Consider the following 23991-nt stretch of genomic DNA (forward strand, 5'->3'; position numbering starts at 1 on the left):
CAGTTGTGAGCCCCGACACGTGCAAGGAGGTCAGAAGGGACGTAGCTCTGCATTGCTGCATGCTTCACCCGTCTGGCTATCTGCAGTCTGTCTGGTGCAAATTTCTTTGACGAGATGACCTTTAATAACCCCAAACAGAGACAAGACATGCAGTGCTGTAGACACAAGCTAAAGCAGAAACTAAAAAAAAGAGACTTTGACTTGTGAATACAGTACATACCTTGCCTGTTGTCCAATGACATCCAATACAAGAGTGGTAATACCAATTCTTCATTTTGATTGAGTCGGTCAAGACATTCTTACGATGGTGATTGTTGTGTACAACTGGAATTCACATGCTAAGTAATGTAAACACGCATTTTGATGCATATGTAATTATTTTTATTTCCTACAAAACAGGAAAAAACTAAAGATTCCTTATAACCTATAAGCAGCATGACAATCATTTTGAAATAAGACAATAAATTAAATTCAGCACAATTTTCTGTGCACTGCTAGCCGGGAGTCCAAAAAAAAAAAAAATCTTACCAAATGTAACATTTGCTAGCTTCATCTAAAGAATAAAGTGCTTTTCTTTCACATTTTACTCATTTTAATCATTGGATGGCTCATCCAATCTTGACATGAAAAGAAGAAAATAACCTAACCGGTGAGGCACTTTATTAAAAAAAAAAATAATAATAATAAAAAAAAGTTAAAGAAGAGGCCTCTTCAATGAGAGCCATCTTGCTTCTTCTTGGACTTTTTGTGTTTCCGCTCTTCTGGGTCTGCGTCTCCGTGTTGTTTGTCCCTCTTGTGCTTCTTTGGCCTCTTTTCATGCTCACTCTTCTTCACGATGCCGCTGTTGTGACTGGAGGGCGTCTCTCCTCCCACTCGCTCCACTTTTGCCGGGTGCGTGACCTGATGCCGACTTGCTTCTTTCTCCGGCTGCGCCTCCTCCCTCCCTGCTTGATCCGGTTGACTTTCTCTTAACAGTTTTTCCAGCTTGTACCTTTTCCACAGCTGCTCCCTGCTCATGGGTTTCACCTCGACAGTGGTTGTGTCCGACTGTTTGGGGGGAGGCGCAGCTCGGGACTTGGTTTGACGGTGGTACTTGGACACAGAGTTGACCAAGGGCTCATCAGAGGGCTTTAATGTCAGACTAGACTTGCTAGACTGTGGGGGTCCTTGTAGCTCTCCAGAGAGGGAAGGTGGAGGACTATTTCTGTTGTTGGATTGACATTCCGTATTGTCCTTATTGTGATGCTGGTGGATGTGGTCCTTTGTGCTATCAGATCTTAATTCCGGTATTAAATTGATCTGTTTTGTACTCTCAGTGTGATTGACTGGAGGGCTTTCCTTGCTTGCATCTATGTTGACGTCTTGCTCCATGTCATTTCTCTCAACACGATGAAATGTCAAGGAGGATTGGATTGGCAACTCTTTTTCTACCTCTTCTTTTTCTTCATGACTTTCTTTGTTGTCGCCCTCAACCTTCCAGCCTGATTGGATTGGCAACTCTTTTTCTACCTCTACTTTTTCTTCATGACTTTCTTTGTTGTCACCCTCAACCTTCCAGCCTGATTGGATTGGCGGGATTGGCAACTCTTTTTCTACCTCTTCTTTTTCTTCATGACTTTCTTTGTTGTCACCCTCAACCTTCCAGCCTGATTGGATTGGCAACTCTTTTTCTACCTCTTCTTTTTCTTCATGACTTTCTTTGTTGTCACCCTCAACCTTCCAGCCTGATTGGATTGGCGGGATTGGCAACTCTTTTTCTACCTCTTTTATTTCTTCGTTGTCACCCTCAACCTTCCAGCCTGATTGGATTGGCAACTCTTTTTCTATCTCTTCTTTTTCTTCATGACTTTCTTTGTTGTCACCCTCAACCTTCCAGCCTGATTGGATTGGCGGGATTGGCAACTCTTTTTCTACCTCTTCTTTTTCTTCATGACTTTCTTTGTTGTCACCCTCAACCTTCCAGCCTATCTCATGATCTAGTGGCCTGTCATCTCCCATCGTTCCCTCCAACTCTGTGTCCCTCACGTCATCTCTGTATTGGCCACTAGAGGGAGCCAGACAAGGGTTTCTCTCCCGGTTTTCATCATCTGTCTGCATCTCATCTGACCTTTGACACTCTTGCTCAGTGTCACCCTGAAGTTCCCGGTGGTCTGTTGTCACTGGTGGCGTAGGCGGCATTACTGAAAGAATTTGCTGTTCATCCTCTTTAGGGTCCTCTTTCTCCAATGTGAAGAAAGGGGCCTAAAAAAATAGAAAGGCTGCGACTCAGTCATCATTTGTTAACTTGTTCCATACTTCAGAGATGTTGAAAGAGGAGCACCTAAGCAAGCAGCAAATACCCCGGCCAAGACTCAAAACATTTCTCATCTGCAAAATCAGTGAGTGTAAAGCCAGGTACACATCTAATAAATCTTTTTCCGAATCGATTATTCCATTGCTTACTCGGTCCTGTGGCAAGTTGCTGTCTCTCACAGCTCAGACTTCTGGCTTGTGGAAGAGACGTAAAACACAATTTGTTCATATTTCTGGGTGTCTGGAATGGATTGATTGGCTTTACATTATTTCTCAAGGGAGATGCTGCTTAAGCTGTCATATAATTTATTTTTAGTCTATTTTGGGAAAAGATGAATCAAGCGAACTGGAATCACTGTCCAATTCTTTGTATTTTCCAGCATATATTAGTGCAACCCTTTTTCTATTGTTAATAAGTTTAAAGGGAGTGAATTATTTTAGGCTAGCATACTGATTTTGGCTTCGTCTGGTTTCTGTCAAACACAAGGGTCGAGGTTAAAAATAAGACCTTTCACTAGGATTGCTCTACTGGAACGCAATCTCATGTCCACAATTCCTTTTTTATTTATTTATTGTGATGCACTGGTGACTTGACCGGTTTGGTTTCGATTCCGTTGCTACGAGAATATCTACACGTATAGTGACTTGTGTAGATTTGGGGCAGCAGGGAACAGACACATTCTCTATGAATATTAAAGTGGGTAACTTTTCAACATTATTAAATGTTAATTTAGTTGATTTTATGATTGACATATTTTACAGCTTTTTTTTTTTTTTTTTTACTTTAGCCATCTTACTTCTCTGCACTGTGGATCACTTCAGAGATATTTTTTTTTCTTCCAAGTCTCTGTATATTATTATTTATGCATGAGGACATACTGTCTTAAAACTGAGGCTGCTTGCTTATTAACAAACAAACCAACAAAGCTTCTATGTGGGGAGGTCATTATTTGTACTGTACGATATAAACGTTACCAGCAATTGGACATTAAGAGTTACGCACCTGCATGAGCTCAACCGTGTCGTCTTCATCCTGTTTCTGTTGGTGCGGGGGTGTTGTCACCTCGATTCTGCTCTCCACAGACTCCTCCCCTCCCCTGTGGTCCACTATGCGAGTGCTGCTGTTGGCCAAAGTAAAAAGAGCAGCATAAAAGAAAGATAATACATTAAGGGATCACGATCTCTGAGAAGGCTTTAAAGTAAAGACGTTCATTTTAATTGCAGTGTGGTTTGTTCCATAGTTGAACGGCCTCCCGCAGCGATTCCGAGATGATTACATTTGCCAGAACAGCACTCTGATACCATTTTGGATTGAAAAACATAATTGATCTACAACTGAAGTTTTGATTTAATTTGAATATGCAATTATGTGATAACACTAAAATTCTGCCCCCCACCCCCAAAAAAAAAAGATTCCCCACCTGTCAACCTCCGCTGTAATGTTTGGCCTCTCACTGGACTGTGACATCATGACAGAGTCAGAGTCTTCACTTATATTCTTCATCTCCACACCTTCCACCAGCTCTTCTTCTGGCTTGGATTCTTCTGGCAGCTCTTCGCCATTTTCCTCTTCAGTTGTTTTCTCTTCAATAGCATCGACTGGCTTGTTTTGTTCGATTCCCCGCTCAACATTTGTCAGGCTGTCAATCTCCTCAATCTCCTCTTCTTTTTCTTTGTCATCGTTTCTCAAGCTCTCATCCTCTGTGATGTCCTTCACACTCGGCCTCTCTTTTTCTCCATCATTATATGTTACCATCTCATCCTCTTTCACTTTTCCTCCATCAATTCTCATGTTATCATCTCGCTCTGGCTCCTCTATATCCGGCCTCTCGTCCCCTTCTTTAGATTCGGTCCCGCCTTCCTCTTCTGCTACCCGAAGTTCTTGAAGCCCGGTTGCCTGCTGCTTTTCCGTAGCCGGAGTTTCCACCTCTAAATTCTCACCATCTTCTTTGGCATCACTCTTCTCTGAACAAAGCCATTCCTGCATTTCAGTTTTCTCTTCCGGTCTTCTCGCATCCAGTTTGATGTTGATGCTAATCTTCTTCTGTGGTTTGACTTTCATCCCTTCCTCCCAGATATTTGTCACTCCGGGAGATGGTGCTTTCTTTTCCTCTTTCTTCTGCTCTTGTTGCTTTTCTTTGTCACCAGTGTGAGGACATTCATCCTTGGGGATTTCAAGGTTGCTTTGCATGTCAGGTGGTATGATGGGACTTTTTTCTTCATTTTTCTTTCTCTTTCTCTCAGATTTAGAAGCTTTGTAGACTTCATGGTGTGTGTCTTTATCCACTTGATGGGCTTTTTCTTTTTCCCTGACCTTCTGCCGCAGAGAGTTGGATTCTTTGCCTCGTTTATTTTCACTTTCTGGTCTTTGTTGTTTTTCTTTCTCCTTTTTGTTTGATTTTAGTGGATTTTGGGCAGCATCGAAGGCCTCACTGTCTGGGATCGAGTCAACGCAAGTATTACGATGCCTCCTTTTGTCTTTCTTGCCTGTTGAGTGAGCAGCATCAGGGGAACAAGGGTTGTCTTCTGACACGACTTCATCATACTTTGATGATTCATGCTCGGGTTTGATGGCAGGGAGGGCTTCTGAACTTTCTGGAGCTCCGTGCTCCTGGCTGTCCTTCTCGGCGTTCTCGGACGGTGGCAAGCGCGTGTCACTTGGCGAGCGAGAGTGAGGGGAGCTGCAGTCCGTCAAAGATCGTGACGGAGGGGAACGACCCTCGCTGGAAGATTGAGAGCGACTGGAGCGACTGTCGCTGGACGACTGAGATGGAGGAGAATGGCGGTGCGTTGAAGTGCTGCGCATACGTTGGTGATGGTTGAACGACTTTTCCTTGTGGCTCCAATGGCTCTCTGCTCCGTCCGCCCACTGTGGATTCGGGGGAGGCGGCAGGCAATGATAGTGGCTAACATAACTACTGAAATACTTGTCATACCACTCTTTATATTGTATTTTCCATTGCTGGCAGTAATCCGCATTCGGCTCCTGGCTGCTTGTTGGTTCATGTCTGGAAGAATCTGGTGAGCGTTCCACTCGTCTCCTGGACTTGTAGCTGCTGTGAGAGGACTTTTTGCTGTGATGGCGTTTTTTCCGGTGATCTGACTGTGAAGCAGAACGAGAACCCTCTCGGGGCGAAGATGATGACGATGGCGTGGGCGACTGGGACCTCTTGTAACCATAGCTGTAGGAGCGTGAGGGATGGGTGCGGGTGTGTGGGACTCTGTGACGGGAGTAGGGTGACCTGGTAAAGAATACAAACAGATTATTCTTGTCCATGTTTGAAAATGCATACAATGCTGTTATAAGCAGAGGCAAACAAGTTGATACTTCTAAAAAGGACAAGAATGAGACATGCTTTGCTGAAGGCGACCACCATTTATCCCATCGGGCATATATTTGATGTACCAAAGGGACTGTGCAGAATTTTAGGAATTTTCAATGTTCATTCATTAAAAACTAAACAAACACTAGTAATGACAATAAAATGAAAAAAATCTATCACATCAACGTACATTATTTTCATACTGTATAATCACTGTTTCACTCGGGCACCGGAGTGCACGCGTTTCAAGATGCACACGCTTCAAACTTAGTTTCATTGCATTCTATTAGTTCACCACTAGTTGCCCCCCCCCCCCCCCCCAGAAAAAATCTACTAGGGATGTAACGATAACGGCAATTTCGCGACAAAAACTGCCACAATATCGTCGTCATCATGTCACGATATTAAAAGCAGCACATCTGTTAAAAAAGTCAGGTTGATTTCCATTTGTGCAGTTCTAGCACCCTCTGGTGGCTAGTTTTTTGTTTTTTTGGTGCAGTTTAATTTTCACAAGGCAAGTTTTGGCCCTTCTATGTTTAAAATCCAGGCTAATGGTCAATATATGGAGCAACTCAATGTGTGCGTGCATTGGCAAGTAAGTGCCTCAATATTAAGTGTTATTAGAGATTGTAGGTGCTTTATATGCATTGCTGTTATGTACAAAAGCACAATATTGTGTTTTTTTTACAGGTAGTATAAGCTCTTTTTTTATTTATTTTTTAAAATATTGTGATTTGTTTTTTTTAATTAATATTGCCAAACTCCCCCAATAATATTGTGATAATTATCGTATCGTGACCTTGATATCGTGATATCGTATCATGATGTTTGGATATCGTTCCACCCCTAAAATCTACACACTGTCTCCTTAAAAGTTCAACAAAACAATCAAGCTCCAATAATTATGTCATGGACATATTGTACAACATTATGACCACTTTTTGATAAAATTCCATGCTTTGTTGCAGCCACTAAAAAGCTATACCTTGATCTGCCATGGGATTTCGAGCGGGACCGACTAGACCTGCTTGATGAGCGAGAGGATTTGGACTTAGAACGAGAGGACCGTCTGTAGGTGGATCGTGTGCCAGGAGACCTGAAGGACGCAGTCGCAAACACAATTGAATGAAAAATAAAGACATTTGAGTGTTTTGCAAGTGTCTACTTTATAAACATTATTCACCTTTCTCTCCTGTGTTCATGATGGCTGAACCATTCCCTCTGGATGAGAGGTGGGATGGAGGAGGAGGTGGAGGAGGAAGAGGGGATGAAAGGAGGCATGGGGGCACCCTGAGGGTTTGGGTGAGTCCAATTAGGCAGAGCCACTGGGTGTCCCGGTGGCCGACTTAGAAACTGTTGACCTGGAGGGAATGAGGGGAAGTGGTGGCTGAGGAAGAGAGGTGGAGGAGCAGGTGGATTGGAAGATGGAGGTGGGCGGAGGGGCTGGAATTCAACAGCAACATCCGTGGGACAAACTGAGGATGAGGAGGAACTGTGGGAAAGATAGTCGAGTTTTAAAATTGTGGTTGGAGCCAACCTGACCACATACACACAAACGTTGCTGACCTGTGCATGCTGGTTGGTGTTTGACCTTTGAGTTTGAGGGAGAGAAAAAAAATGCAGTCATATACGCATGTTAGAAAACAAATTAAATTAATACTTGATGATAATGAGCAGCACAGGTTAAACACTTCCTTACCTGAGGACACTTTCTGCACTGGGTCATTATAAACCTGATTAGAGACCAAGGACAAATTTTAAAGAGACATATACATTTTTTTCCCACAATTTAAAACAGTTCTCAGGGGTCTTAACATGTCTGTGGCATGCTTTCATCAAAATTACCCAAGAATTGTAGACATATTTTTTCGAGCTTGCCACAGTGAAATTAGCTCATTTCAGGGCGTATATCTCTCATGCAGTAAATCAGTCCCCATCCTGTACCACATACTGCTGGGCCAAAGGTAAACAATTCGAATAATCTCGCCAGGCTAGAAAGCACCCGATGCTGCTGCCTCCTCTTCTGCTTGGCAGAGGATACGCTGCGACCACCCGCTTGTTTTTTTTATGGAGTAAGATCACTGTCAAAAGGCCTATCCGTAAAAAACGAAGATTAAAATCGATTAATTACAAATCAATTAATAACCTGACAGCACTAGTTATAACACAAATACCACCCTTCTTCCCATTTACAAAACTTACCAGAACATAAGAACATTTTTATCACAAGCGAATGCTGATGACGGTCACAGTCACACTCTTATCTAAACACTGAAGTGTGCCAACACTGCAGTTCTGCATTTTTTTGTGTGGCCTTGACGTGATCTTTTGCTAACCGAGTTGATCATGTCATTGGCTGAGAACCGCGTGGCTGTGGTTATGTTTATTAGTCCCACTGTTTTGTAACAGTGGGGTCGTAGTGCAGAGCAACTTACTCACGGACACATTTTCAGAAATAGGCATATAACTCGAGATTTCCTTAGTTGTTTGATTTCACACTTGATACATAAACTCCAGAAACCCAACTATATGTGCCCAAGACATGAAAAAGTCACTTTACCATAATGTGGTCCCTTCAATATACAGGTGAAGAAGACATGCATTTGTGTGTGTGTGTCTTCTCACCAGTTTCATTGGCTGTGTTTGGACAGCCGTGGGCTCTTTATTCAAGAACAGCAAAGAAGGTGCAAGACCCACGGAATCATCTTGCGTCTTTCCTTCAGCTTCCCTGTATAAAAGATATTGTATTCTGAATACAGTCAGTGACACCAGTGGAGGGGAACCCACAAAATATTCATGTGTTGACTGTATCACAGAAAACAAAGACAACTTCTATCATTTGACAGTTTTCTGATCCTAACAAGGTTCTAATAGCAGGAACAATTATTTGGATACGCACACAGGTGGTAGGCTGGAAACAAGATGAGCTGCAGCCTCGTTAACATCAGCCTACGGGCATTGTGAGACAGGATGATGAGATGACAGACATACAAGTTTTAAGCAATGCTGCTTCCTGGATAAACATGCCATAAATAGGTTGACCTGCTGGCTGTGGGTGGACTGGTGGATCTTCTGTTGATGAGTGGTTGACGGAGTAGGAACAGGGTTTGGTGTTGCAGTGACTGACTGAAGGACAGCAGAATTTTCTTTCAGATTTCTGGTGTAGCCTTTCTCTTTCTTGAAATTATTCACAGCCTGTGTGATAAACAAACAGCAAATGGGAAAGAAAATAATTTAAACTACTCAGGTGAGTCACAGTTTGGATCAAGCAAGCTCCAGTGAAACCTCTAAAGTCTAGTGCACCAAAAGCAGTAGTGTTAGGTGAATTCTGGAAGAATGTGAGTGTAATAATAACCATAGAATATATTTCATCTGAACAAACTTGAAAGTCAAGAAGCAGCATGCGTTGGATTGTGTGCAACTTTGGAGATTCTACTGTACAGAAATGGCCTCTTTAAATATACTGCACTGACAACTACCCTTCCACCAATGATTTCATCTCACCATCCCTCTGCAAGCTTACCTGACGGAGGAATTTATTGGCTATCAATGTGTCAGGAGATACATCAGATTGGTTACAGGTGGGACAGATGTGTCCTTCTGAGTCCAGCAAGGCCGTACGGATACCTGAACGAGAGAAATTGACAAGTAGCATGTAAATAGAATGTTTCTGACCACAGAACAGCAACTGGCTTTGTGGTTCAATGTCATAAGGTTTTCAGTCACTACGGATGGAAGACGCTGTAGTAAGACAGCGTAATTGGCCCTTCACAGTAAAGAGTGACACTTGGGGAATAATGCTAGTTTACTAAGTAGCAATTTATTGTATTAAGTTGACATGCTCAAAACCTCTCCACTCTGTTAAGACCAAGAAATACAGGTGACATCTGGGGAAAAATGAAATTTGGCTTGTGGGATGAATTGAAATATATGAGGAACACAAGGTATGCCAAAAAAGTTCCATGGTTGGTTTCCAAATTTCTAACCCAAACTACAAGTTTTCCCCTTCCTTCAATGTGGGTCAGAAAATCAATTTCCATGTACACAAACACATTTTGTAGCATTTGCTACATTCAGTGTACAAGAAGAAGCAAGTGTTGGGGCAAAAACTGTGGCTTCTTCACCATGACAACATGCCTACTCACCCGACCTGGCTCTGTGCATCCCCGCCCCCACGCCCACTCTTTCTCAAGCTCAAGGGGATGTCAAAGGGTTCTTTTTTTTCTTCTTTTTTTAAAAATAGATATAATTGACTCCATCCATCCATTTTCTTAACCGCTTACTCCTCTCACAAGGGTCATGGGTAGTGGTCAAGTCAAGTCCTCTTTATTTATATAGTGCAATATATCCGTGGTCGGTTCAGCTCATGCTCTACGGTTCGGATCACGCTCGATCAGCGGATTGATTGGTGGGGGAAAAAAACAAAACAAAGTGCGCATTCACAGTCGATAACATTCTGATATGTCAAGGAAGCTGAAACATACTCAACGTAACAGGCTAAGCCTAACTTTAAAATAAAGTTGACCAAATACTGTAATACATTGCAAATATCCTTAGGACCCTTTTATTTTGAAGTTCGCCCACGTTGTGGCGTGACGGCTAGCTTGACTTCCCCCTCTTTATCCTACGTACTTGATTGACGTAGTTGCGTCCAACATCAACATAACGCTATCCCGCACTCATGTTCAATCGCTAATTTAGGACGCTAAGAAACCGCTAATTAATTACGCCGTCGTAAGTGGCTAGCGGCTACCTGTTAGCATCACCAACGAATGTGTCTGCCGGCTGGTAAGTAAGTTTGATAGCTGGTACCTGGCTTTAATTCTTTTTTTAATATTCTGGCCTAAGGCTACGTTGTAAGTCACTCTCCATATTTAAAGGAAGGGAATGTGCCTTAAATTGAACGTTGAGGTCTTTTCATTATAAAAAAAAAAAAATAGAACTTTGTCTTCATTTATTTCATAAAACACTTTTGCCCATTAAAAAAGAAAAACATTCAACTCAAAATGTCAAACTTCACACAACTTTAAGCCAATAATACCTTATTTTACACATGAACCACGTAAAAATAAGTGTTTCTGCCTCATATTGCATTATAATATTGCATATTATTTTATTTAACGAGAAAAGCCATTTTACAAAATAAATGAAGACACTAAATCCTAAACGGCTATATTCGACTATTAGACATTTTGAAAAAGCGCTTTACAAAATGAATGAAGACAAAGTACTATTTATTTATGCTGATCCGAAAAACGATCCGATCCGTGACTCAAATCCAATCCGTTGCACCACTAGTTGCAAGGGTGCTAGCGCCTATCCCAGCTGGCTTCGGGCAGTAGGCGGGGTACACCCTGAACTGGTTGCCAACCAATCGCAGGGCACACAAAAACCCAACAACCATCCACTCACAATGGATACCTGACTCATTGAGCCATTTTCAACAGTAAGAACATATTTTGTTTATAATTAATGTGATAACGTTAGTATTTTTCATCAACAATTAATTAATTAAACTAATTGTGACAATTGCTGTCGACTAAAGATGACATCATTTGTACTGAAGAAACAGGTAACGACCAATTCATGACTCAAGCCCCGTCCCCACGAAAGCCAGTTTCAATGTACCCTCACAAGTTTATTACCGTTTAGGCCGCTCGTCCACACGATGGCGCGGTTTCGGAGCTTGAAACCGATCACTTTTGACAGGGGGCTCCAAAGTTAAAGTTAGAAAAAAAGTGTTCGCGTCTTCTTCGCTGATTCTTCTTCTACGCTTTCCGTTAACTCCCTGTGGCTGCGCTACAGCGCCACTCCAGACTTGGCATATACATTACAGCCAGTAAACGTCCTCAGCGTCTTCTTTTGGACACACGCAAGTCTTGAAATGCTTCTGTGTGTACGAGATTTGTTTGAGGAACCTCTGGACGGGGCCTCAGTTTGCTGACAAAATCTCGAAAACAGGTAAGCCGTGATCAGTCGTTACCTATTTCCTCAGCACAGGTGATTTCATCGACAGCAAGTGGCAACATTTGTTTTTAGCGGTATTAATTGTATACAAAAATAATGTATCAAATTCATTCTGGGAAAAAAATACTAACTTTTTACTGCTGAAAATGGCTCAATGAGTCAAGTATCCCTTTAAAGGAATACAAGACTTATGAAAAACTAACCACATATTCTGTGAAATGGTTAGTTTCAACACTTCCCTGAAAAAAAACAACTACATTTTTGTTGAGCAATTATGATTTTATAGTACTTTTTATATCTATTTTTGCATTAAGTACAGTATCGGCCATTTTGGACAGTCACGTAATCATCGTGACGTATCGCGTGCGTAATACACACATTGAATGACACAGGTGCCAATGAGACAAAGAGGCTCACGAGGAATTACTGCGTCTCCCGGTGGACATCAAAGGTGGAATTACGCTCTATAGCAAAGAAGCACTTCTTCAAAAGCAGTACAGCCACATTGCCCATTACGCCAGCAAACTCCCATTCAAGTGAATGAAGGAGGTTGTCGTTTACGCAGCGGATAAGTCATCACGATCACGCGACCAGGATAATGGCGTTCACCACGGCATGTTCTTATTTTGAAACTTAAATCGGTTTAAAAAGAAAATTCAGGGAATAAGATGCCAGAGATATTTGCACTTTTATTCTTTATCCACAATGCCTAATCCAATAATGTAAAATTTGTTATAAATCTTGTGTTGCTTTAAGACAACATCAAGACAGTCGTGACAACGGAGTCGCAAAGGATGCCGGAATGGCACATAAGGCTGGGAAAGTGTTTAGTTCCAGGGGTATAGGCTACTGTCACAAAAAAAACAACAACCCTGTGGTTTAGATTTGAAATATATAATTTGTGACACCAGACACCTTATTTTCAGCCCTTTGTTCTGCCATTGCCAGTAAGAACAAATGCACCTATGGCAGTAAGGCGTGGCAAGGTGAGACTAATTCAGTGTGTGTATGCGTGTCTCTCAGATACTCACAGTCATCACAATAACTGTTTCCACAGCACGGTATGACCACTGAATCCACAAGGAGGTCATGACAGATCAGACACTGGAGTTCTTCAGGCACATGCACCTTCTCCTCCGCTGGCTCATTCTCTTCTTGGTGCAAAAACGGATGCTTCTCTTTTTTGCCCACGGCGTACGCCTGACTGTGGCCACGTGGTGAAACGCAAACAAACAATGCATATTTTACTTTTACTTACATCCTGTGTACCGATTTAACCAGATACACTCACGCATCTATGGCAGGAATTGCAAAGCGCCCACAATTGGTCAGCATGGCTCCCTTAATGTTGGGGCCATCCACCTCCACCATGAAGGAGCGAGGAATGCCTGTGCTCTTCTTTATCTTTGGAGTATCGAAATTTTTATCCTGTCGTTAGTAAAACACAAAGTTATGCTTGACAGCTTCCTTCACCACACTACCCAAGCCCCCTCGTCCAGCCTTATAGACTGATCTGTGTATACATCGCGCTCATACCCCACTGGATGGACATTTCCTGATGTGGTGTCCGGCGTTTCCACAGCGGAAACAGGTGTAGTTGGCAGGGAGCGCCAAAGCTGGCTTTTTGTTGTATCTAGAGAGATTGACGTAAGTAAAAGCATTGGGTTACAATGAACAGGAGCACATTGAGCAAAACGGGAGCATAACTCACGTCATGGGGTCGTATGAGGACTGATTCATCATCACTTTGATCTTATCATCCTCTGACACGTCAGCAGATGCCAGGTTCACCATCTGCGTGAAGAAGAAAGGTTTGTGTGCCCTAAAGTAACACGACATGTAACTGGAAAAAAAAATCCAGGTATAAGGAGTAACAGGGTAAATACAGAATGAATTTGAGCATACCTTGGAGAATAAAGGCAGGGTTTTAGAAGAAGTGTGGTCATCCATCTGTTAGAATTGAACACAAACCCATTTCACTGAAAAACCCCAGATTCTGACAGTTAGGCCTTTTATGTAAATAAAAGCTCATTTGCATACGATAAATCTCAACGCAAAAGTATGTGCTCAATTGTGGGACTGAAGTATCCCTTTGTTCAGTGGTTACACACATTTTTAATGGCCATTGTCTTCTCATTCCGGGACTTCTCCTGATACTGCACACTCTGCTAAGCTGAAAACTACAAGTCCAAATTGTGGCGCTTTTAGATTTTCTTAAAAATCTATGGCTGGATCACATCAGTTACTTTACTGGATTTTTGAATCTTAATGACCAAAAGCCACTTATTTACCATGTTAAGCAAATGTGCAGGCACACCTTTGTATGATGCTTCGGTGCGTTTCTACAAAATTGCAAACTACAACCGCAGTAATAAACATTGCTATAATAATGGCTCCCTAACAGCATCAATTAAAACTAAGCAGCACATTTGGAAGGTCTGCTCAAACATGACATTTACAACCAGTCAAATGCGTTAGAATTCATTTAAATGGCTAAAAATGGATACAAGTTGGTTCGTATTTTTGCTTCCTTTGAAAATAATCTCATGCAAACTTCACCACAAAGTTGAATATTCAATTAATACAAATGTTGGTATGATGCTACTTGACTCCTAACATTTTTCTTTACACGTTTGTGGATTGACAGTTGTCCTGTCTTTGAATAGGAGCACAATGCGTGTTAGTGCTGACTTTCAGCTTTAATGGTCAGTTGCTCACATACTGGTGACAAGCATGGGATTTGTGTTCCAACAATAGAGCAGGACAATGGCGTCCAATGGTATTCCACCTAAAAGTTGAATGTCCATCTTTGGATAGGCCAGTCACATGACCCACATATTTGCTGAGCAGCCACCAACACAAAAAGAGAAGACAGCCCATAATAGCCACCCGCAAACAATTACATTCACAACTTAACTCTTGCAAGGCTATTGGTTATTTATTTACCGCCAAGTCAAACTGTGTCATGTACAAAAACCTCACTCAAAAAAAAGGGGAGAAAAAAAAAGATTTTTTTATTTTATTTTATATTCAGTATCGATACTTTTTTTTCTTCTTCCCATCAAAATGACAAAGAAAATTGGCTGGTTATACCAGGATGGTTGAAGCGAGATAGAACAGTCGACAACATGAAGTAACTCAATTGAAATCAAACACGTAATACATTGGGCAGCTTCATCAGAACACCTTTATTTGAAGAAAAACAGAGGAAGCTTTATATAATCCAAACGGAATCAATGCTAAGGAGAGAGGCAGACACTTCTCCTACTGAGAAATAAGAGAAAAATCAAGTCAGGTCAGAAAGCAATTAAAAGCTTTATAAAAAAGCATTTAGAGTTTGCTTATAGAATTCTGTACAACCTTACACTAAATATATTAGTTTACTCTAATTATTATAGAGTAATCAAAACCCAACTTGATAGGACTGACTAACAGCTTAAGACCTCTTGTTATTTCAACACGGGGAAGGAATGATCTCATGTGCATTTTAGATTTGGTAAAGCCCCAAAAAAAATTTGTATAGGGGAGGCAAAAAAGCCATTAGTGCTACCTTTAAAACATGATATCACAGCAGCCTATTTCACCCACATTTTTAAAGCGCGTTTTCTCTATGTAAGATTTTGATAATAATTAATAATCGACTTTTGGATGCGAGCCTATTGGCTGACGCCAGATGCGGCATGGTGAAGCAACAGTTGGCTTTTTATCAGCCAGCAATAACGGCCTGCCTGATAAAGTTTGAACCACCCAGGCTGAACTTGGCACGCCTTCATATTGCGAGAGCCTGAAAACTGTGACAAACGCTACACACCCCTTTAGTTCAATGAACTACTTGCAAACAGAATGTGGAAATAAGTGAAGCGCATCTTGTGATCGGATCCTTGTTTGTAGCAAACATGTTCTCGAATTGAATGTTTCTTTTTCCAATGGCAAATCGTGTCATTAGGCATTTAGTTTATTTGAAAGGACGTCTTTGTATAAGGAGCAAGACATGCAGCTATTTGTAGATTTGTCAATGAAATAATGGCTATGCAATGTGTAATTGAGAAGTATTTTCTATTCACGTGTCCTTGTGTTATTGTTTCAATCAGTAATGCAGAGCAGTTGGAGCCGAGGTGGACCTAACTAGTCTTCCCCCTTTGATTTTGCACGATCGCGCTCAGAACAGACCATGAAGTCCGAGCTGCAGGGCTGATGCAGACAAATTCTCGCAGCTTTCTAGCCTATTCACGTTTGCACTTGCTACTGTAAGATGATGCAGACACAGACGAGCCAAACTCAAACAATGTTTATTAATGTGAACGCAGTGTGCAGTGATGTAGAACTGCAGCATCATAATCAGAGTTGCATCTAAGATTTGGGTTACGTCACAACTAACACAAACAAGAAGAAATATTGACATAATGAACCAATATACTGGCCTGGATGTAAGTTTTTTTTTCCATATTATTATTATTACTACTATTATTATTAAGATCTCAGGATTTGTGTGCCACTAGTTTTTGTTTCTTGATTACAAATTAACACCCACAGAACAGCTGTTATTTTTGTTCTGTATGGAAATAACGGGCCCTCTATTTGAGCTTTGACAATAATTCATGTTTATGAATCAGTGATTAATTGGGGCTCGCGGTCTACTCTTTGAATATTATATAGGGTATGATCTATCTTAGTTCTCTTGATAAGCAGTTCCTTTTACCTCCCTTAATAATGTAGCTAGGCGTTCATTTTGACTGACATTTACATAACGTTCTACTTGCAAAAATAAGCGCTTGTTTGACTATTAGGTTTGGTCCTCAACAACGATATGTCAGAAGGAGTGTGGTGGTTTGGTTACATACTGCTTTGATGGCTCCAGGTGCAAATTGGAAATGGGCATCTGAGCGCTCACTACAACATGAAAAAACAAACAATTAATACAGTTGACGATGAGGTGTTACAATGAAAACACATTGTGGGATGACTTTCCCTTTCTCATCAGGCCACATTCTTAAACGCCACGGTGGCAATGATGTTCCCGACTAAAACGGTAGGCAAACCTTGTGATCATAAATATATAACTTGTTAGTTATTTGGAACAAGCTATACAAGAATTGCGTTGGATAAACAACCACATGGTTAAAGTCTTAAATAAAAGAAATGAGCTGATCAATGTTCTGGATGAAATTTCAACAAAAAAATCCAACAATAATAAAAAATGAATTGAAAAAAACCATTATGTTCCTTTTTTTCTTTTTGGTCGTACCACTAGGAATAAACACTTCCTCTCGGTTACATATTAAAACTGACATTTCTTAGTTAAATTATTGTTTTACCAGACTGTTCCACTGATGTCTTTTACTCCTCCTCCAAGTATAAACAAAGTTAAGTTTCCTTACAACACCTAACTTCATATACTTTTGTTTGAAAAAGAACATGCACACAATGACAACAACGTGGTCACAGGTAAACACGTGCTATTAAAAGCAATACGGAATTGAATCCAATTTGTAATACTGTTGACACTTACATGTTGCGAGTCTTTTTGCCAGAGACTCTGGTGCTGGGGACTCTCCTGACAATCACTGAAGAGCCTTTGGGGATGAGCACTTCCTCATCTGTGTACTCTGAGGAATAAAAGTTAGGCTTTAGAGAAGTTCCAAAATGTATTTTTGAATTGAATCTAAACCTCTTTTTGTCGTTTCACATTGCGTTTGTCTGCAACACAGACGTTTGACTTTACAGTCGGGTCTGTCTTGAAACCCGATGATGTCGATGAGATTGGGTTTTATTTCAACTTTTAATATTTGCATTTTTTTAGATAAAAAACAGCCGAAAAGCAACCATTCAGGCACTGGCGGAGCCAGACTTTTATAAATGGAGGGCCTCAGAGGGAGGCCAACGATGCTTCAGGGTATCCAAAGATTATGCCAAATAATGTTTCATAATAAATTAATTTCAATCGGAGTGTCTAAATGTTTAAATATTTTTAAGTACATATTAAGCATGCAGGAGATTTTTGCACATAATGTGCTGTTTATTAACAATGTGCAAAAACATTCAAAGTCTATGAAATAATAAACATCAGAGTTTAACATAAATGAAATTTTAACTCATACACTTGTTTAGTTTAATTTGTTTAAGGAACAAGTCACATTTTGTCCCCTTATTTCGTTTTCCACACACCCTATGAAAAAAAAAAGTTCCCCATACTACTACTTTATTTACAGTCACATAATGGTTTTAAATCCCCCAATTATTTATATATATATATATATATATATATATATATATATACACACACTAAGTGTTAAGTATTCTTCAAGCTGTTTTGTGTGATGTTTAAATATCTCATTTTGAAACATATTCTTTTAATTTGGAAGGCTGCTCCGTAGTTGTTTCCTGTTTCACATCTCTGTTCGTCATTCAGCTCATGCATTTATATTTAGTTTGTGCAAAACAACGTTAACTTATTGATGTCCGTCCAAAACAATCTATCTGGACATACTGTAAAAGTTATTTCAAACTGTCACACAGACACTGCGTTTATTTCCACTCTGCTGTTTTCATTCTTCAGCAAAATGATCTTATGTGATATACTTTAGCCAAGTGTTTACCAACTTTTACTGAGCCAAGGCACAACCTTACTACACTAGATAAAGTATTGCACCGTTTTGAGATTTGGTTTGATCTCCCAAAGCCGATTTAAACCTACGGGCACCCTGAGAGAAATTTGATTCTGGGGCCCTCTATTTCTGCCAATATTGATTTTTGAACATTCATTGATTAATTTCCCTTTGAAAGAGTATAATAATTTAAACAATCACACTACAAGAGTGGGTTACGGTTGATTTCCCCAACATTCCAAGTGATAAAGTACTAAGTGGGATGGATACTCAGTATCATTTGGACTAGGCCTAAACAAGTGCAATAGCATGAACAAACAAATTCACTTTAGACTAAAGACATAAATAACTTAAAACGTGCAAAGCAGATTATTGAATTCAAAAAATATATATATGAAATGTCGAGAAAGTCCTTAATGCAGGTACCTGAAATGAGTTGACTAAAATGTTTGAAAAATTAGCAAATTAAATGTTTAACTAATTTTTTATTTTATTTTAAATGGCTTTTTTTTTTGACTTTGTTCTTCCTCAATACTACTTGACTTTATTGCAAAGGTAAATAAAATGAAGTTAATTAAATTGTAACCATTGTGTTCCTACAGAAATAACAACACAGCACCACCATTTTATGATGGGGAAACGTACTTTATGCTGTTTAATAACTTGAATTTTCTTCTTCTCTTTTGCTGTTAAACTCTCAACAAACCCACGTGATGAAACAACAGCTCTTGGGATGACAAATTCTAATGGATCAATTTTATTTTTCTTTCCTTTGATCAAACAGCACTTTAGGGATTCTAAACGCACCACTACTGATCTTGACACACCAGACAGCTGGCAACGCTGTACCACGCGTTTTCTTGTTTAATTTTATTTCAAACATGGGTGTGTGTGTGTCTATATATATATATATATATATATATATATATATATATATATATATATATATATATATATATATATTAGGGGTGTTAGAAAAAAATCGATTCGGCAATATATCGCGATATTACAGCGCGCAATTCTCGAATCGATTCAATATGCGGCCGAATCGATTTTTAAACAACAATTTTTTATGGGAATATTCAACAAAACATCTTACTTAGGGTTAGGATTCACACATTAAGCATGGAAGAATGTTATATTAATGGAACATTAAGCCTTAATATTTTATTTCAGTACTGTTCAAACATGAAATAGACTGCAACCTGTTTGCTAAATGCAGTGGCTCAGTTATAAGCCTGAATTTTCAGATAAATAAATACATTTACACACAAATCTTATAGTGTACATGTACAAGTTTACTGATTAGTATTTTCCAAATTTGAGTAAAAAAAAAAAAAAAAAAAATCGCAATAATCAATTCATAGATTTGCATCGGGATTAATCGGTATCGAATCGAAAGGTACTAGGCAATTCACACCCCTATATATCTATCTGTATCTATATATCTATGTATATAATCGTTTTCCTATGAGCCTTCAAGCTGTCAAACATGCAAGGTTGGGGAATCCAGGTCCAGAAATTAAAAACCCTTCTTCTCTCTGGACCTGGATCCCCCAACCCTGCAAACATGCGTAAGCAAGTAAAACAAAACATACACACCTCCATACATCGCAATATTGTCACGTTACCTTCTTTAGTTTGCGCGTTGGTAATCTGCAGGTCGCAGTCGCCGGCTCGCAGCTTCTCCCTGCCCATGATCCGCTCCTTCAGGTCCGTCAACGTGACGTGCGGCCCGTCAAACACCACCGTGGCGTAGCTGAGTTTGGAGGAGAATTTGTAATGTATATGAGTCATGTTGACGCCAAGCAATCGCTTCAACCTCGCAGACAGGAAACTCCCCCCATGCGTGCTCGGGAATTAGCTTAGCTATCGTTAGCTGCCCGCAGCTTCACTTGGCTAGCTAACAAGTGTCTGGCAAAGTAGGCACTAAGACATGCCATCTCACAAGCCTTGGTAGAACCCCAGCAGGGAGTTAAGTCGAGGCTGAGTCAGTCGCTTTCGGGTCCGATTTGAGCTTTCATCGCACTAAATGCGGCTTTCGAGGTGAGTTGCTCGCTGACAAAAACTACCAGCTGTTTCCACAAGCCACGGCTCGTCAGCACTCGGCAAAGAGCCGGTCGATGCTGCGTTCAAGTGACCCCGAACACGTAGGTGTTATAAAGAACGTCCTTCTCTGATAAGGTGCTGATGAAAGACTTGATCGACATCGTAAGCTCTAATATCATGAATATTTGAGAGACACATCCTTGATTTTATTTTCAAAATCATCAAAATACTTAATCGATGTTGGTTGTTTTAAGGGTGTTTGTATAAAAAAAGAAAAATGCAAAACGAGATTTATTTCTAGCCAGTGTTGAAACAAAAACGGTCATATGTATCCACATCATACCATAAAATAATGACATTATTGGGCTATTAACTCATGACACTAATGTCTTGAAACTTTCCCATGGCAGCGAAGGCAGCACAGCGTAGTTCCCATCAGAGGAGCACCTGTTAGAGCGAAAGTCAAATGGTGAGTAAAGGGTAATCATTTACCGGATCAAGTTTGTTTTGTTTACGCAATAGATTTCTTTTGTCCACATTATTAACTGGAATATTATTATTTTTATTTTTAAAGGTCTCTTAAGTATTTTCGAATTCACTAGCTGCATGGATCTAAGAAAATGAGAACGTTCTCATTTGTGTATTTTCGTCATCAAAATGTACATTTGGTACTATACGCTGCTTTGTCCTTGTTTTGTTGGCTTCAGTTTTATTCGTTCATTTTAAATCATCCTCTGGAGGGAGACAAAACATTATTTATCGTGTGCCCAAGTGAGTACAGTATTTTGCACTGCAGTACGCTGAGAACCTTTTTTTTTTTACTCCATGGGCCAAGATAAAACGTCGTTTCAATATGTCTGATAGCTATTTACTATAAAACGTTTAAATGTTTTCAAAAAAACTGAAACTGATGTTATTGCAAACACTTATTCTAATACACCATTTGTTGGTGGTTATGTGAAATGATACCCCATAATGTGGGGTATTGAATCATTCAGCACTCTACCACCGCTCTTGGTACCCTTCACAAGTTTTTTTTTTTTGGACAGAACTGATCTGCATTGCTTAATTAAAACAAAGTAAGTCAGGACCGTACATCAACAAATGAGAACTAATTTGAGGAAGAATGGTGTGTACCTGCTAAAAGGTCCATTGAGCATTGCGCCTACTGTAGGTTAATTCGTTATGGCGGCAACAGCAAGCCAGAGGACAGTGGGTTACTGGGGATCCTGTGAAGCGATTGGTCGCATTCAGCTCAAAACACAGATGGATGGAGATCAATTGGAGAGAAAGAGATGTTTGAGAAAGTGTTTTGCACACAACTCTGTCTTTCTCTCTCTCTCCCTCTCCTGCCTGTTCTGCTCCGAGGAGGGATTTGCCCCTATCTTGGCTGGCTTAGCACATCATTGTGAAAGCAGTGGGAGGATGGAAAGTTGCAGCAGGAGAATGAGAGAGAGGGGATGAAGGGGAAGCAGCTGCTGCCTTTAAATTCATGTTCTTCTTATCGTTATACGATACACGACATGACTCAGCTATCAAAAGAGCGCATGTGTGTGTGCGCGCGCGCACTTGTGTTTATGCGTAAATCAAGGAAGACATGGGAAGCATATCAGTTTTGCTCTGGAAGACCCTGGACTCGTCGGATAGACGATATAGCATCATGGTGTGGCAAAAGTGTGATTAAGTCATTCAGCGTTTGAATGCCTGCAGGAATTATGGGTTGGAATGAAATGGGAGTACTGCTGTTAGGCAGGAGCACGAGACGAGATTTAACACAAGTAGAATCAAAATTAACAATACAGCTACAGTGGAAACAAACCTTGGAATTGAAACCAGAATTTTTGTTTTGCTATTTTGGGTACCGAAAGGGTCAAATTGAATATGGGACCATAGCCATAGTAGAAAACGGAAATCTGCAACATGGGAAAGGGTCTGGCAGGTCAGTACAAAATGAAAAACTTTTGTGATTGTAACAAAGAAGTAAAAGCATTGCTGAAGTGAGTTGAGGAGTTTCATTTGGACAAAAGTAGTGCTTTGGTGCCACCGTGTAGCATCCTGTGACAAGGAACTGCAGTATGTTAAAGGGAATTAAGATTAATTTAGATAAAAGTAATATTTTGACTAGCGCTGACATTTATTAATCAGATTAATCACATCTTGGAATTTTGATTAATCACGATTAAAAAAGTATATATTTTTTATCAACATTTTTGTCCCGCCAAATTTTGAAGAGCACCGTTTATGTGTTAATTCTTTTGACATTTAATGTGATGAGGGCGTCTTCAACATTTTTTGACCCACTGCGCAAGCTCATCCTCCTCTTTTTCTAATCAGTTAATTACTCGCATAATTTAAAATGGAAAAAAAATGACCCCAATATTTTGACATGAAAAAATATTCTAAACGCAAACATTTATGAAACGCTTTACTTTAATGCATGTATTTATGTTTATTGCTTAAACACAACCTGTGCTAACTTAAACGTAGCCATCCGCTGTCACGCTCAAGGATCATCTATGGTCAAAATTAATAGTGCGATTAATCTGCGTTAATTCATGATTAATGCGATAATTTTTTGTGATTAATTAATCAGTTAACACTTTAACATTGACAGCACTCATTTTGACGCAATCCTACTTTCAAAGAACGACGTTGACGTGAATTGAGGAGCTCCAATTAAGCAATAGTAATGCTTTGCCAAATCTCGCATCATCTTGGTACCAAGGAACTATGTTGAAGTTGATGAGTTTGGACAAAACCAGTGCTTTGCCACCATCATGTGACATCTATAGACAGTTACTCTACAATATAAACCTTTTCTTTTCTCAATCAAAATGTCTGTTCTTTTACGAATGCACTGAGTTACTGCTGTCAGCTCTGAGAGAGAAAAAAAATCATCTGATGTGGGATTCTTGAGGGATACATGCTGGGTAACGCTCAGTGTGCTTTATGGGCTATTTGCATAAAAGGCAATTTCCGCTTATTGGGCCAATGGAGCTGAAGAAAGCAATTACTACAGTGCCATACTGCTCTATGGGAGGCTTCCAAACAGACAAATGTGACGGAAAAGGTCTTAGAGGATCACAGAGTCTTGAAAATAAACAAATAGAAGAGAATGGAGGAAAGTGTTGAGTGAGACGGTGGAAATGATCTGAGCAACAGGAAATCTGGGAAGCACTTGGATGCGAGTGACCCAACCTCATGTTAGAGAAAGTCAAAGGTAAGAAAACGCAGAGTGACGCACAGTCTCCCCCACAATCCTGACATCCACTCTAATCTCTATGACGATGACACGGAGCTCCGTATGAATGATGATGATGAATATTCATCAGGTGTTTGTGAGCTCCTCATTCATTCCTTCCTACACTCATAGCTTGGCTTGCTGTTCAACCTCGATAATAACAAAAGCAGTGCAATGAAGTGCAGCAACCACTGAAGTAAAAAAAAAAAATCAAAAATCAAAATTAAAAACACAGTTTTGCAAGGCCAATGTGCTCATTTGAGTTGCTGGATGGCATCTTGTGGATGCTTGCTTGCTTGCATGCTTATTTAAGTCATAACCACTTGTGCTTATTTAATGCAAATCTACTTGGCACACATTTAGTCTCCCTCCCGAACGCCATCAGCATAAATAGACAGCACGGTAAGTGTTTAATTGCATTGGTTTGTTTCTGCAGGAGCCTCGTTAGGCGACTAAATATTCTCTCGTGCTTTTTGCGCTAAGTGGAAGGTGTGCTTCATCATCCTAAGTGCCT

The 23991-nt window shown here is 40.2% G+C and overlaps 1 protein-coding gene across 2 annotated transcripts; it reads right to left on the reverse strand.

Moving 5' to 3' along the window:
• Positions 1-358: 358 nt before the first annotated feature.
• Positions 359-20300, reverse strand: LOC147182531 (uncharacterized). Of its 2 annotated transcripts, none has more exons than XM_086059847.1 (19): positions 19819-20300; positions 17092-17188; positions 16424-16472; positions 13488-13532; positions 13294-13376; positions 13119-13215; positions 12874-13010; positions 12614-12786; positions 9139-9242; positions 8658-8810; positions 8515-8564; positions 8241-8343; positions 7315-7348; positions 7182-7206; positions 6799-7107; positions 6601-6711; positions 3714-5534; positions 3296-3410; positions 359-2241 (listed from the first exon to the last, which is right to left on the reverse strand). In XM_086059847.1, exons 1-19 carry the CDS (start codon positions 19982-19984, stop codon positions 712-714), a joined length of 5202 nt encoding a protein of 1733 aa, XP_085915973.1. In that variant the 5' UTR covers positions 19985-20300; the 3' UTR covers positions 359-711. The 2 variants fall into 2 exon arrangements, with proteins under 2 accessions (XP_085915973.1, XP_085915891.1); XM_086059765.1 differs by having other exon boundaries at positions 3296-3413.
• Positions 20301-23991: the final 3691 nt, after the last annotated feature.

Source organism: Leptonotus elevatus, chromosome 1 (genome assembly GCF_054856555.1).
Source record: "Leptonotus elevatus isolate MCC_2025b chromosome 1, RoL_Lele_1.0, whole genome shotgun sequence".
Classification (NCBI taxonomy): Eukaryota; Metazoa; Chordata; class Actinopteri; order Syngnathiformes; family Syngnathidae; genus Leptonotus; species Leptonotus elevatus.

Bases quoted from the DNA above. Each gene is read 5' to 3' on its own strand.
- LOC147182531 (XM_086059765.1), bottom strand. From the start codon at position 19,984: ATGACTCATATACATTACAAATTCTCCTCCAAACTCAGCTACGCCACG. The intron at 13,216-13,293 runs GTGAGTTATGCT...CAATCTCTCTAG, and splicing joins TCCTCATACGACCCCATGAC to ATACAACAAAAAGCCAGCTT. The intron at 7,349-8,240 runs GTGAGAAGACAC...GTCTCTAATCAG, and splicing joins AAACACAGCCAATGAAACTG to GTTTATAATGACCCAGTGCA.